Here is a 16,100-nt window from a genome sequence, read left to right on the forward strand (position 1 = left end):
CTGCTTGCTGCTCTTTAGCCTGGATCTGTTTTAAAGGAGCCCAAAGTGACTCTTCCTCCTCTTCTCCCTTTGGGCTAATCCTGTCTGGATTAGTGATCGCTCATGCCCCGAGAGGATAGATTGGCTTTCCCAAAGGTGTGGCAGGTGTAGCTTGAACCATTCCATTTTCAGTTGCTCTGGTATTACAGGAAGGCAGAGAACTGTTTGCCTGTGATTTTCCTGTCCACCACGTATCATAACCTGGTTAACAAGGAGATGAGCAACGTAAAGCCTTTGGATTCCAGGCAGAATCTCGGCTCTGTTACTTACAAGACTGTGAGGAGGTTGTGATATCCCTTTAAGTCTGAGATTCCTCATTTCTTAGCAGGCCACCGTCATGATATAGAAGATATGAAGTGTGCTTAACATAGTAAGTGCTCAATGCATGGTAACCTGTGCTCTTGTAGCCATTATGATCATTATCCCAACTATTTGATGGTAAGGTGACAGAGATCAGTTTTCTCCATGTGGCAGCTGGTGCTAAGGGCTTCTTCATTCAGAAGCACCCTAGATGCTGGAGGTGACTGCAGGTGGGTCTGAACAGTGACCGGAGCTTCACACAAGTCTGCTAGCTTCTTTCCCTTCCCCCCAACCCTTTTAAACCATGGCAGTCGCTGCCTGAAATGCCACTGTTATTTGAGACCTCTGACCCCTGCTAATGTGCAAAGTCCCCTGGGAAAGAAAGCACTTGAAGCCGTTCTTCATCACTGGTATTTAAGTGTCAACAAATGAGTGAAAGAATAGGTTTCAGGCAGGAAGGGGGGGTCATGTGGTCTGAGGGCCAAGATTATCTATTTATAAGGCTGGTCTAGATTTGGTTTTGGTTGTGACTTGCACATCACAAATATACCTGGACTCCAACTTGGGGATGTCTGGAAGACACCCCCTGTGAGCCACGCAGTTCCCTAGGGGTACAGTGACCACTGCAAGTTGAACCCTGTTCCTTATGCAATTGGAACCATGGCCCTTGAAAACCAATACCATTCTGTCTTTTTGTTGCTGTTATCTTATTTGGATGAATAACTCACAATGATCTAGTTCATCTGAAATGACTTGTTTGAAGAGCTGTTTGTGAGTCAGGAGGACTGGTCACCATGAAAAATGCTGCACTGAACTTAGGCTTAGCAATAAGAAAATAACAGTTTAGAGCTCTGGCTTCAGAAATGGCACAAAAATGGAATGGACAAATATGAAAAGTAGATAATGGATCCACAGTGATTTAATTCTTGGTGATATTTTCATTTTATGCAAATACCAAAAGAAAAAAAAAAAACCTGGTTATTTGAAAGAAAAACAGGAACCAAGAAAAATATTTAGTGTTTGATCAAGCAAAAATCCTTTCACACATCTGCCAAGAGAGTTAAAACAAATAGAGATGTTAAATAAAAGGCCCAGGTACCAAAGAGCAAAATTTAATGAAAGCCAGAACTGTTAAGTATGGATTCCTGTTGAGAAAAATGTCAGTCTCTTTCAGAGTGTTCCCATTGCTCTATTTTTAAGAAAAGTGTAGTAAAAATACATAATACAAGTTAACTTTTTTCTTACTTTTGTTTCCCCCATCACCCCTCCATCGATGAAAAACATCTTCTGCTGGAGTCGTGGACCCCCACGTAGCATAGACCCTCATTTCTAGCATCGGTGGTCTCTTCCTATCAGATCATGTTACTGGTGAGCTCACTGGCTGAAGAGGCATCTTACCAGGCCAAAGGCAAAAGGTCTTTGAAGCAAGTTGATGGTAGAGGGTTATTTCCAGCTCCTCCGAAATGCAGACTCCCTAATGGTGGCTCATATCAGATTCCGCAGTGGTAGGTTAAGGGTTGGGAAAGATCTGGTGAGAGGTCAAGGGATGGGGAGGACACCAGCTGGCAGTGGCAAAAAGTGACAATCCATCTCGAGGGTCCTGCTTCACGTTCCATGCCCACATTGACACGCGGGAGACTGAACAACAGCACTTGAGTTGAAAGGGCAAAGAGTTTGATGGCTCTTTGCTATGGCTGATGAAACGAGGATGGAAGAGACATAGAGATGGTGGGTGTCCACAGAGAGAATCCACAGATGAAGCCAGTCATGCTGCCCCCACTTGTAGGTAGGCGCCAAAACCTTTAGTTTGTCAATCGCTAATGATGACCCGTAGCAGAGAGACTGGATAGAAGTAGGGAGTGAGGGAACAAGCCAGATTATGGTTATCAATGAGAGCTGATGACACATGGCACGCACTGAATCATGCACCTAGGAGAGTGGCTGCTGGAGAGCTGGAAGCCGATTGCACCAAGAATGAGAGTTGGGATCTCCAAGCTAGCTATGTGCCTGGACCCACCTCCCCAAGACCCCAACCAAAGTTGTAGTCAGCCTGGATTTCTCTCCATAAACCCTGTCCCTTCTCCAATCTTGTTTTCATTCAGGTTGTAGTCACAAACATGGGCCTGTTGATTCTGGTCACTGGAATACAACGTCCTCATTCTGTCTTAGCCAGGGGGAAGGTTGGCCTCCTTGGGTGAGAAGTTGGGGTCAGGAATCTTAAGGTCCCCCAGTGTTATTATCAACTCATTCCATCTCCCTATCCTCCTTCAAATCATTCAGCCTTGGGCATTTTACTTTCTAAAGATGACAGAAGGTTATCTGGCTACCTGCTAAAACAACACTTTTATACGGACATAAAAACTCAAGTTTTCTAGGTCACCAAAACCCTAAGTTTCATACTTGGTCTCTCAGTCGTAGGACAGGGCACACCGTGGAAGGTTCTATTGCTTGTGGGCTTTGATGAAGCTTCCTCTTCCAAAGTTCTTCCATCAGCTTTCTTTTGCATTTAGCTTTTATAACATTTCCCCCCCACATCAGGCGCTCTGAAGAGAGAGTCTGTTCTACAATGGGGTTCCTGCTCAGATGTCAAGCAAATGACAGGTGAGAATCAGGGGTGCTATCTCCCTGGATGCCAGCTCTTCTCAAGGCTCTATGTGGTTCAGGAGGCCAGTTGCCCTTCAGCCACCAGAGTGCCTTTGGGGCTTGAGCGTAGCAGGAGGACACAGTCCTCATGGCTGAGCTTGACTCTGTGAAGAAGCACACTGTTCCACCTAAGGCCTATGAGATGGCTGTTACACATTCAAAGAAGCTTTAGCTGAGCCTCTGGCAATAACTTCACGAGTCCTCTTCTGACTGCACACCTGCCTTTACCTTCTCCGCCACCCTGGGTCTGAGCTGCTTCACACGTGTTCTCAGCTAAATCAGTGCCTAGGCAGTGCCCTGTGTGTGGGAGGCAGCCCACTCCTGCAACAGCTTCGGTCTCCACCCACGGCTTGGGGCCGAGGTGTGGAGGGGAATCTGGAGAGCTCCCATGATGAATTCGCTTGAAGATTGCTTTTTTCTTTTTGCTTGCTTGTCAGGTGGAACGAATCTTGACTCTCCAATCTGAAAACTAAAAACTAAACTAAAGTGGGATGGGTCAGGAGTTGGGAGTAAGAAGGAAAAGGAAGGGGCCTAACAGAACCTGCAAACCATGGATATTAATGAGAAAAAATATATAGTGCACACACTAAGACGCGTGAATAACCGAATTCAAAGAAAACAGGACAGCTTCCTCATTAGTGCGCCAGTGACTCCGTGTTCAGAGACACAGGCTCTACGTAACAGGGTTATTCTCCCCTTATTGCAGTACAGTGTTATGTGTCATCCTCACTTAGCAAACGGAAAGGGGTGAAAGAACATCAGAAAAGGAAAAGGGGCCACAGAATGGTTTCTCAATTCTTCAGGAAAATCTGTTGAATCATCCTCCTCGTGGTCATGGTGGTTGGTGGCGGTGGCGTTTCATTTTGTTGTTTTTGGCACTGAAGGGTTTGGGATGGAACTGGGGGAGCCTGGGCACACTCCCCAAGGGGTCTCCGTCTGCTCCAGTTACAATCCGGTGGCTCCCAAGGGCATCCCTGAACTGTGGCTCATGCAGGGGATCGATTGCATGGACTTGGGGAAGTCATGGCTGACCACCCGGCCGTTCTCTCCACTACCGCCACCGCTGGCTCCTGCCCCGCTGTTTCGGGGGAGTGTCGATGTCCGTATGGCTTCGTTGATGGATTGCTGTGGGATCAAACAGAAACCCTTTTCAGGAGGACCGGGGGTTCTTCCCCAGGTCCTTGGCAGTGATTGGCAAGGAGAATGAGTCAACACTGGACTTAAAATGTTGCCCCACTCTCTTCCCCATCCAACTTTTTTCCTAATGTGTAATGCTAGTCTTGACTTCCCATGAGCCCACAAAACTGTTATGTGGCTCTGGACAAGTCTGATCCCCTCTCTGGCCCTCACGTGCTCTTGGTTTAGTAAGGTGTGCTGGATTGGGTGATCTCTAAGATCCTTTCCTGTTCTTATATTCTGTGATTTCTAAAGGTACAACAGATCCATGGTAGTATCGATGATAATAAACATAGCAATACGACCCAGTAGAAGACTCTAGAAATGGGATTTAGGAAACTTGGGTTTTAGCCCTGGTTCTGACATCAGCTAGTTGTGTGACCTTGTGCATGTTTCCTTATCTCTCTAGACCTTTTAAATCTCCATGTTTGTCAAAATGTAATTATCTGTGCACCTACTGATTTTATTAGCAAGAATGGTACTATACTGCATGAAAAATGAGTTGAAATGTTAACAAAAAATTGAGGGTGTATCGTTGTTAGCTGAAAATTTAAAACTACCTCTGATTTACTTCTGGAAAAATGCTATCCTACCTCTAGCAGTATGTGTTAAGGGAATGTCGGACTTGTTTGAATAATACAGTCAGCATAATGTAATTGGAAAGAAGCATGTGCTAAAGAAAATGAGAATGAATTCCAAAGATCAATATCTGCACGTCATCTGCTTCCCATCAGCACATGTAACCTGTACTTCTAAACCGACACATCAGATCAGTGCTACTGATTTGTGAAAGCTTGTGACTTCTAGAATGTTGGAATTCTAGATGTGAAAAGAGCTCCAATGATCACCCCAGGATCAGATGAGTTAGAGAGAATGCTCAAGACCACAATCTGTAATTAGAACCATATCCTATTAGACAAGAGGAAGTGTTCTGTTCCAGGATCCTCTGGAGAAAGAAACTTCATGACATGAAATTTAAACCCTCTTCCTATCACTTCCAACTTCCCGGTGAAAGATACCTATAGAAATGTTGAGGTAGGGCTTAGTTTCTTGGTGGGAATCAACACAAAGGAGAATGAGTTGAGGGGTATATGAGTTGAGAGGTTTCTTTCTCTAAGATCAACCTACCCATCCTTCAAGACTCAGTTTGTTCCTACCTCCTTGAAGTTGTCTTAGACTGCCCCAGCAAGTCCTGCCCCCCACCCCTGCCAGTACTCATGCATTAGAGATTCGCTTGCAATGATTCTGCTTCGGGTATGTAACTTCCGTCTTCTTTAAGAGAACTGTCTGGAGAAGGACAAGGGCTGTGTCCTCTCAATCCTTAGCTACCTGCCAGCGTGTCTAGCATGTTGTTAGAGGCCCAGTAGATATCCTTGAATTTGTCTAAGAAAAGCCAAACACATAGGGCCATTCTCAAAAAGTTGATGGCTTCCTCTTTTGCACATTGGCATGATTCTAGTGATCAGAGAAATCAGTCAACCTACTGTGGCCTCATGGATGTAAACAGGGCAGTTTTGACCCAATTGTTACTCTTTCTGCTGTACTATGCTGGGAGAATCCTCTTATTACTGGCAGTTCTGACAGTGTTTTAAAATATTCTTTCTTTTAAAAAAATCCATGATTCAGACAGATCTGCCCCATATGATGCTCCACCCACATGGGTTCTGTCTCCTCTTCAGACTCCTGGATGTGATTTATTTACATTCTGCCTGGTTGTCCTTCACGGAAGAGGAAGTGTGACCTGGATAGCATTCTTCTAAGTCAAGGTCACATAAACACCACTGTGATGCTCTATGGGGGAAATGTGAAAAGAAAACATGAGGAATGCATGGTTACTTATTCTCACTTTTAAAATGTTGAAAAGAAAATAACTTTTTATTTTTGTGTGTGGGCAGTGTGGAACCTTCTATGGATTAGCTTGGAATGTCTATCTTCTGATTTTTCTTTGCCACACCCCTTTAATTTAAAAAAAAGTTTAAAGTTCACACAGATCACCCTGGGCTTTGTTTCTCAAAAGCTCGCACGTATTTCTGTAATATTCCGTGGAAGTTGGTGGTACTTGACAAATTCACCTTAAAGGAGAAGGCTGGTATCATAATCTATTGGTGCCTATCAAAATCTGAGATAATTTAGCCAGGCATGTAGCTAAAACCCTCCAAGTTCACGTCATTCAGAATTGGTTTTTAAGGAAGGTGAAGGGTTCTCAGAGGTAGATGACTCCATACTGCCATTGATGGTGGGGGTTACCTGCTTACTGGCTTTCTTGCTAATCTCAGGAGAAGGGAGGAATAGAGTCAAAACTTTGGAGTGGGAAGCACTGCTAAAAATGACTATTTCACTAGTTCTCAAACTTGGCCACATGTTGGTATCATCTGGGGAGTTCTGGGGAAAAAAAACACTGATGCCTGAGACCTACCCCAGGGATGCTGACTTAATAGGTATGGTGTGTGGCCTGGACATCTGGAGTTTTAAAAACTCCCCAGGTGATTTTAACACGCAAGCAAGGTGGAAACACACTGATGGAGTTGATTTCACTTTATAGAGAAACTGAGGACTTGTTACTGACTTGCTTCAAGTTAGTTATCTGTGACCTAGGGTCAAAGTGGATGACCTCCTGACTGTGGGTCCTCCTCCCCCCTGTAGCTAACCAGTCGTAAGCTGATGTCATTTCTCCCCTTGCCTCTAGGACCTGAGGTTCTCTCCTGTCCATCCTTGACATACCAGCCATTCTTTAAGTTCATCCTTATAAGTTGTTTTTGAAACTGATACTCAGGGAGAAAAGGGTGAGTGAAAAGTCCAACCTCAAAATCACCCAAGTTGGTGCTTCAGAGACTCATTTCTCCAACGGTGATTACATCCTAACTTCTCAGCTACTTGCTTTTCTAAGAAAAGTCTGCCCAGCCTCTGCCTGTCATAGAACAGCCTAATAACAGCTCAGCCCTGGGTGATGACCTCATCCTAGCATGCATGCTGAGAGCCAGAGGGACCACCTGCTGTGGAGGATGCCCCCTGCTGTGGAGGATGCCCCCCTCCTCCGCCTGACCACGTCACTCAGCTGCGCGTTAATTGCAGGGAAATGTGCAAAGCCTCAATGTGTGGTTTCTACACAACCCTTGTCAGCACAGCCACTACAATTATGAAAAGTCAGCGGCTCTCCTGGGGGTGGGAGCAGCTTGGGATTATTTCTTTGGGGGAGCAAGGTGGTGAATAATAAACACCCTGGTTGTCCTTAATATCAACTAAGGGCTCAGGTTCCTGTCTGTTTTCCTGGGCAGAGGGGAGGGACAGGGCGTCTGAGACTTCATTCAATTTGGAGTATGTCTTGGGTTTTATATTTTTGCTACTCTATGGCAGTTTCAATTATACTGAAATGTTGTGGTCGCCTGAAGTCCCTCTCTGAGTCCCCAACTCTCCCATGCTCTCCTTTTCCCTCAGTCTTCCTGTGCCCAGTCTCCCTGGCTTTCCACTCATTTCTGGGCAAGAGTTCTGGTCTTTGGGTCTGTGATACTTGTGCATCCTTTGGTAGCAATTGTCTTCCCCTGGTTAATTCTTTCCCTGTTTCAAGTCTGTTAAACATCAGTTTCTCAGGGAAGCCTCTCTGTCCTGCCCCAGACCCCATTCCCCGATCAGGACTTGAGAGCATGGACCTTTTTCTTCAAACACTCATTGAACATATACGTATTTGCGTGTTTCTGTCTTCCAATTAAATTCTCAGCTTCCTGAAATCAGAAGTTGTGCCTGGTTTGTTCCTGACTGTGTCCCCAGTGCTGAGCAATGCCTAGCAGGCAGTGGTTCTCCATATGTCTCTGTGGAAGGACTGCCTGCAGGGTGCCTTCCCACCATCCCTGTGACACTTGTTCTGTGTCCTGCTCATGTGACATCGAAGGGGAAAGGGTCTCAATAATGCACAAGCAAAAGATCACATCCCACGGATGGCCTCAAGAGCTAGATCAGGCAAACCTAAGGATAAGGGCTGCATCTTATTTATCTCTGCACTGAGGGCTGGGTTTTGACGGGAGGTAGTAGGTGATAAAAATTATCTGTTGCCATGTGGTTGGGGAGGAGAGAGAAATTTATGAGAAGTAGCTTGGCTGGTACCAAGAACCCAGGCTTTGCAGGGGCCATGCTGGAAGTCTAATCCCTGTTCCTCCAGCTCCGAGCTTATGTGACCTTGTTGGAAAAACTACTTAGCTTCTCTGAACCCCTATTTCTCCATCTGTTGAATTGCAAGAACAGGGTTAATGAAAATGTATATAAAGTGCTTTGAACATGGAAGTTACTGAAAAGATATCTTTCCTTTATTCCTTCCTTCCTTCTCTCTCCTTCCCTTCTTTCTCTTTTCCACCCCCTCTTCCTCTTTCTTCGCTTTTTCATGCAGAGTGGGGAAGGGCTCCTAATGCACTCTTGAGAAGTAGGAGGCTGATCATGAACTAGGTTTAGGGGCTCCAAGGTCTTAAGAGTTGGCCACATACTGTGACTAAGGAAAGAAACAAGAGGGAAGATTCTTGCCAAAGGCCCCGGACACTGTCATTGTGGTCCACTGTGTGAGGCTGGAGGCTGCACTTCTGGAAAGAGTTAATCTGCCTTTGGAGAAGGCAAAGTACAGAATGATAAAGAGAACTGCACACCTGGAAAGTCTGAGAGGCAAGCAGAATGTGTTCACTTATCTCCTTTGGATAAGAGAGAAGTTGATGGAGCTTTGAAAATTAAGGGTTGGGTTAACTAAGAAGGACCGTAGAGGCATCTTTTCTGCAGGTGGAAGATTAATAATTCTATTAGGAGCCTCGGTGAGTTGGACAGAAGTTATGCCAACCAATGGAATTAACTATAGAAGATTGTGATGAAAGACCTTGCATTAATGATTCCAAGAGATCCTGAGGTTGGCTCCTGAGAAATTCGATATTTTCTTTGGAAAGGGAAGGGTGAGAATGTCTCCCAGAAGTTATGACATGATTCAGTGGCCTCTTATGAAGATTCTTGTCTTTACCTGAATGTTGTGACTTCAGCAGTGAAGGTCAACATTGTACAGGTTTAAGAGGATCTTAGTCATTAGTCACCCTGGTACCACCACCTGGCACTGACTATGATTAGTGGGACATGGTCATCCCATAGTAAGGGCTGGAAGTCCAGCTTTCCTGCTTGGGGATGCCTGGTCTCATCAGATCTTGTGAGTACAAACAGATGGGAACAAAAGCACTTTAGATGGTGTTGTGTGTGCTTCCAGGCTGGGCGGTTTTGATGGTTGTGTTTGCTTAACCTAACAGCAGCTCCTTCCAATGTCTCACTTCATCCTCCAAGAGATTTTCTCTAGATACAATTCCACATTAATTTTTACTAATACTTACTCTATGTATGTGGGATGTCCAAAGAGAAATCAGACACACCTTCTTACCTTAAGGAACTGACAATCTCTGTAGCTTAAAAAAGTCTGGGACATATAAGTAGGGGCTATAAAAGGGAAGTCTTAAGGAGGCTGTAGCTGGCCACTAATAATAATATATTATTATTATAAATTCTAGTTATTATTATTTATTGAGGGCTTACTATGGCCCAAGCATTTTGCAGAGCCCTTTATATCAGTTTTTTTCATATAATCCACAATAGTTTTATGAGTTCTGTACTACCACTAGCTCCATTTTATAGAAAAGGAGGAGCAGAGAGCTATTGAAACTTGTTCAAGATGACACAGTTAACATGAGGAGCAGGCAAGATTTGTGGTCAGACATTCAGTCTCCAGAGCCTTGCTTTAGACCCTACACTGCAGTATGTTCTAGGGAGCTCCTACGATGTGTACTGGGAAAATCCTGTGACACTGGTTTGGGTCACGGCCCATGGGGAAGGTTTTGGAGGGTTGTAAAAGTTGTGCTCACCCAGTTCTTCTCCTGTTCCCCTTGCTGCCTCTGGAGTAAACTTTCCTCACTTTGGAGGGTAAGATAAGAGAGTCTTTAGGCTTATGTTTTGGATGGAGTAGGCAAAGAAAGCTTTTTAGGTTCTAGGAGACCTTGTTGTGTCCAGCCAAGCTCCTTGGAGGTCTACACTGTGTTTAGGATCTGAGGCCCATGCTTTTGCTGTGCTTTGTCCTTTCTGAGAGGACCTGGATTTGAATGACCTGGTCAAGGGTAGGATGGAGGTGCTCCTAGGTTCCCTGGCTGAATACCATCACATTACCATCCCTTAATTATTCCTTGTTATTATATCTTGGGAAGTTGCCTTTTAAATGGGTCCTATGGGACAGAAGACAGGGAGAGGGATTGACCTGCATAAAGGCGCACGGGTGGAAAGCATGAGATTCTAGGAGAGCAAATCCTACCGATGAGTCCTCTTAGTCTAGTCAAGTCAAGGTAACAGCCTAGGGTTCATTGCTCAGAATGACTGTGCTTCTTTCCACTTCTGTTGGTTTGAATCCCACTTGTCCTTCCTCTTAATTTCTGGTTCTTCCTGGAAGCCTCCTCTATTTCCTCCCTCCTGTATATCCCTATAGGCCTTCCTCTCTATGTCACAGTTTGGCTCCCTGAGTAGTTTTTCTGTGTCACTCTTTGTTAAAAATGCTGAAGGTTACAGACTGTGTTTTAGTGCTCTCTTCCTCCTCATGATGTCTTGCTCATGGTGTTGCTCACATGAAGAACACTTCCTTCCAAAAATATTTTCTTACTGAAACTAGATGATGACATGTGAGGGGCCTTCAAGGTCATTGAATCCAAACTCCCTTTGGATACTTGAATCTATAGCCTTGTCAGGAATTATTCAGCCTCTATGTGTATACCTCCAGTGATGAGCTGCTTGCTGCTTATTGGGATAATCCATCCCATTTTGGGGTAGGTAGCTCTGAAAGAAAAGTAGATCTCACTTACTGTGTTCATATCTCTTCTCCATAGCTTTTAGTCCTTAGTTCTTGTTGTATACTTTGGGACCCCACAGAACTAATATGTTTTCTTTCCCCCCTGAAAAATCTTCATGTTTTTACAGACAGCTCTCATATCTTCCATAATTCTTCTCTTTTCCAGTTAGTTGTCTTCAGCTATATTTGCTGTAGTTTTGGGTCATCTAATTAATGTGCTTACCATTCTGGGGGCATGATCCTCTTTGCCAAAGTCCATCTTACCATATGGTGGCTAAGAAAAGACCTCCCTTACCGAGCATGGCGAGATCATCCACCTTGTAGAGGGAGGATACCAACCCGCCCCCACCCCCACCCCATCTTGGGAACTACACTTCAGTTAACGTGACCTCAGGGAGAATCTACCTTTGTAGCAATCACTCTTGCCTCACACTACCTTGAATGCCCACTTAACCCCTAACTTTTCATCTCAGCCCCGCATCTCTGGCTGATGCATTTGTTTTCTCAGGCCTTATGTTTTACTCTGACACGCGCCATCTTCTTTCTTCTCTCACCGCTGTGTCTTTCCCTGTCACCTTCCTCAAAACAGCTTCCTGTCATCCCATGCCTCGGGTTGACCTCAACCTCCTGCCACTCCCCACCCTTTCTAGTAAAAGGACTCCCAGAAAACTCAGCTGTATCACAGAACAGGTTAGGAAAAGGGCCTGGGAAGACGATGCCACCTTCATCCGCTTGGATTCGCTACGCGATTTGTAGCAGAACTCGATTAAGGCAACCAGCATGGCTAGTCCAAGTCCTCCGATCAGGATGTAGAACACGCCGGCCACATTGCTGAGGCTCAGAGCGCTTGTCTTGTCCTAGGAAGAGGAGGGGGTGGGGGGAGAGTCAAGTGAGCCAAGGGGCTAGAGACCATCCAAGAAACAGCATTTTAACACACATACACTCAACCCCATCACCCTCTTTAACATTCACAATAGTTGGAAAGGCTTTGTATTTATTGACAGTGTGTTAAACATTTCCCAGGGAAAAATGTATGCATGTGCGAGCATATGTGTGTATAACAATTTTTCGAGCATCCCTGATTACATTTAATGTATAGTTAGATTTCCCCTCCTCCCCAATGCACGTTTGAGGGTGGGAGATGACACAAGAAGTCAGGGAGCAGCTTCTGCCAAGATCTGCATGCTTGAGCTTACTCCATTCTTTCAGGAAACTGTGTCCCTTCCTTTTCAGCTCAGTTCCTGCCCCCCAACCCCATGGCTGCTCAGCAACGCATTGGCCTTGCTTATTGTTTATGCCTGTGAGTGTTTTTCTGCGAGTTGGTACTTAAAATGAACTTTCTCCTAGATGTGCATTTGAATTCAATTTAATAAGACAGTTATTGGATGTATAATAAAGATCAACAAATGTATACCTTTAACTTACTGTGCTGAGTCCCAATTGAGGGAAAAAGAAAACCGGGGGCTTGTAATAGAAAAAAGGCACTGAGATAGAAAAATGGCTCTATTAAATCCTAATAATTATGCTTAATTGGAGTCATTTTTCTCGTGGAGGTGCTTGCTGTAAAACACCGTAGGCAGACTCAGGTAGCTGAATTTAGAAAGCTCTGTTGCCTGGGCTAAAAGATCTTGCACTGGTTCTGGATGAACAGGATCGTGGAACAGGGTACTTAATTCCTAGGGTCATGGGGACAAGTTGTCCATGTTCAGTAGGAGGTGGACAGAGCTCATTTCGTGGAGCCTGAGAAAGGTCATCGGTCAGTGAGACCATCCCTGAGTTCTGTCACCTCTAGTGGGGTTCAAAAGTGGGGGACTGGGGGACAGCATCTCCCCAGGTGGTGAGAACAACCAAACAGAACTGCTGGTCATGGGGGAAGGTAATGGCTTGGGGAGAGGGGGATCAGTCAAACTCTTGACACAGGCAAGGGAACATCTTTAAATCTTAGAAGCATACTCATCCCCAGATGTCACAGTGGCTCGAACACCTTTGTTTATATTGTTTGCTCAGGTACAAATTGCTCATCAAATTAAAATGAAATGCATGCCTCAGCTGGCACAGGCACACGGCATGGTTGGTAGGTTGGTTGGTGGCACTGGGTGGGATAAAGCTTTTACATGTCTCCATGTGTTCTTTTTCAGGTGGGGTTGTAGGCGAGCCACGCAAAAGGTGAAACGTCATGTCCTAGGGACTCCTCTGACATCTGCCTATTGGAATCTGGGCGTGGGGAAAGGGGTCAGTAATTGACCAAGTCAGTGGCCTCTGCCTTAGTTCTACTCGGTGCATTGTACAGGATTCAGCAGGGCTGAGCTTGGGGACTGCAGCTGGCAAATAGCAGCATCCCTTCCCTCCCCAGAAGCAGCCTGGGCCAGCAGAGCTGTAGGATTATCTAAAGCATACCCCTCTGGTGGCTTCCTGTATTGCTAAAGCAGATGGTTCTTGAATATGGGTTACACTTGGCAAGGCATAGTCTGGCTTTGGAAGCAGTGGAAATGATTAGTCAAAGGGGTAGAATTTCTCCTCCTCTGGTATCACGGCCTGATAAAGGAAATGTGCAAAAATGAGTTTGGTGCTTGGTTCAAGAGTTGGCTGAACAAATAAATTCCCACTTGGCCTGATTTTTCAGAATGCTCAAAATATCTCCCTGTTTGTTGTTTGGGAGTTGTGTAATTCTGCTGGAAAGTAAGTCTTTAGAGTTCTTGGAGGACTTATGGTTTATAGAAGTTCCTATAAAACTCTTCTGTGTGGTGGGGAGGCATGTTAATATCTTATCAGCTCACACCTTAGAAAAGAGTGGTTGACAGTGAAGCTCAGAGAGAATGGATGGGGAGCAGGCCTGGGGGAAGGTGGTAGACAAGAAGGCCGGGAGGAAAGGATTGAGTCCCACTGACTTCACCAGCTGATCAGCCTTTCAGTAGCTGAAGTGCATCTTGCCTCCTGGTCACCAAAGTGGTTTCTGTTTCCTTCTTCATGGTCTTTTCAAGTTCACTTTGGTTGTGGATTGTCTTCAAGGATAAGGGAGTGGTGGGCATCTCTTTTTTTTGTTACTGTCTTCAAAAAACCTTAAGAGGCCATCTGCCTCCCTGAATGTAAAAGGTGGAATGTCCATTTCTGATATATCTTGGAAGGAAGTATGGTCAGATCTTCATAGGGAAGTGGGAGTAGGAGGCATATTCTATGTATCTGCAGAAGGAGGAAGGTCCAATGACTGAGAATCTGATTATGTCTGGAGGTGGAGAGCATCCCTCACTTCTGAAGGAGGTCTCTCTGGTCCATGGGGATGGCAGTGTATGTTGGTGAGGGGACATATGCCACACAAAGAGGGCAGCCAGATGGTATGGGCACTGCCACCTCTTGCAGGACACAGTGCTACTGATTCTTCTCTATGTTCACACAATCCTGGGAAGACCTCTAGAATCAAGGGAGCACCTGGGCCCTATCACCACCAGTGTCAGAAAGCAAACTTAGGTGAAGCCCTACTGTCTAAATTTGGCATAATTTGATAGGATGTAGAATGAAGGGCTGATCTTGGTGTCTTCTTAGCCCACGTAGTTGAGGAGTTTACATTTAGGCAAGGTTTCTAATTTCCCTTATGTGCGCCGTTGGCTTTTTTTTTTTAAACATCTTCATTGGAGTATAATTGCTTTACAATGTTGTGTTAGCTTCTGCTGTATAACAAAGTGAAGCAGCTATATGTATACATATATCCCCATATCCCCTCCCTCTTGTGTCTCCCTCACACCCTCCCAGAGGCCCAAGGCCATAGCCTTCCATTGAGCTGCCGTAATGGCTCTCTTGGACTACCTCTGTTGGAATACGATGGGTATTCTGGGGCAAGAACAAAAATTCCTTTTATTTAAGGACCAGAGCTCTGATTCCTCTGTATCCATGTAAGAGGGGACTTTCTCACACATTTGTGTACAAACAGCCATGTTCATGTTTCATGAGGAAGCTACATGCTTCCCAGCTTTGACCAGGGAGGCGAAAGACAGAATCCTAGTCTCCTGCGCACCCTCTGGGAGACCCCATTCTCTTCCCCTCCCTTAGCAGCTGCACTCCCCACAGCCAGGCAGCTTGTTGGTGGGTGTGAAAAACTCACAACTTATCTTCTGCCAGGAGTGGGGAGAGTGACAGTACTGAGAAGAATGACAGGTGAAAAGTAAAAAAAAATTCGCATCTTTCAGAATTGTTGGGCTTGTTGTTATGGTGACGAGGCCCCTCCCTTCATCTGTTCCCCTTAACCTATTGTCTTGTTTTGTCACCTTCCCCATGTGCAAGAGAGATTTTTTCTTTTTCATATTTTTCCTTGCTCTTCCCACATAATGGGGGACTGTCCCAGACTCCCTCTGAGTTTCTGAGCCAACATCCCTTCCAAGAATGCAGAGATGGCTTAAATCTTCATGGGCAGGGTTGAGCCAGGTCTGAGGCAGAGAGATGCTTTTTAATGGCATAAGTAGAAAGTTCTAAGGAGAAGCCAAGGTCTTTGGCCATAAGACCAGTCCCTCCTACAGAGACTGGTGCTGCCCATCACGTGAGGTCTACTAAATCTGGAGCAAGCTTCAGGTTTCTCCAAATGCTTCCGTTCCTTCTTTTCTTCCTGGTGTGAGAGTTTGAACCCCCAAGAAGTAAAGGCTGCAGCTTCTGTTCTCCTCTGCCTTCCACAGATTTTCTGATGTGTGTACAGCTGAAGTTTTAGGGGCTCCTGCAATCCATCCCATGCTGAATCTGTAACCTGACTTTGCCTTTCAGGGCCATGAGAATAGTCCAACCCTTCTTCTACCTATTAGCCTTTCTGCTCCAGTAGGCTTTCTCTTGTGCTTTTCCAAACCTTATAGTTTTGGCCTAGGTGCCATTTTCCTGAGTGGTTGGTTATTTCCTGGGAGTGGAGACTCAGTGGTTGGCCAAGCTCACTCACAAGCGAGGACCAAAGTGGAGGAGTTATGGGAAGGTGGATTTGATTGAATTAAAGGAAGACCTTTCAAATCAGTAGAGCCATCCAAAGGTGGAATGCCCTGCTGTGGAGAGTTGTGAGTTCCTCAAACATGGATGCATTCAGGAAGTAGCTGACGAGTTCATCTAAGGGATTCAAGCACTGGACAGAGAGTTA

At 45.3% G+C, this 16,100-nt stretch overlaps 1 protein-coding gene across 3 annotated transcripts in view; it reads right to left on the bottom strand.

The window, feature by feature from the left end:
• Window positions 1-1,238: 1,238 nt before the first annotated feature.
• GRIA1 (glutamate ionotropic receptor AMPA type subunit 1) overlaps window positions 1,239-16,100 on the bottom strand; it is a 305,861-nt gene continuing 290,999 nt past the window's right edge. For 2 of the 3 annotated variants that reach the window (XM_082455650.1, XM_082455649.1), the window contains exons 15-16: window positions 11,719-11,853; window positions 1,239-4,128 (exon numbers count right to left, since the gene is read on the bottom strand). In XM_082455650.1, the coding sequence (XP_082311776.1) occupies window positions 3,928-4,128; window positions 11,719-11,853 (336 nt within the window). In that variant the 3' untranslated portion in view covers window positions 1,239-3,927. Of the gene's footprint in view, window positions 4,129-11,718; window positions 11,854-16,100 lie in introns of those variants that run through there. The other variant, XM_082455651.1, reaches the window with a different exon arrangement.

This window comes from Balaenoptera physalus, assembly GCF_965194825.1.
Source record: "Balaenoptera physalus genome assembly, chromosome: 3".
Classification (NCBI taxonomy): domain Eukaryota; kingdom Metazoa; phylum Chordata; class Mammalia; order Artiodactyla; family Balaenopteridae; genus Balaenoptera; species Balaenoptera physalus.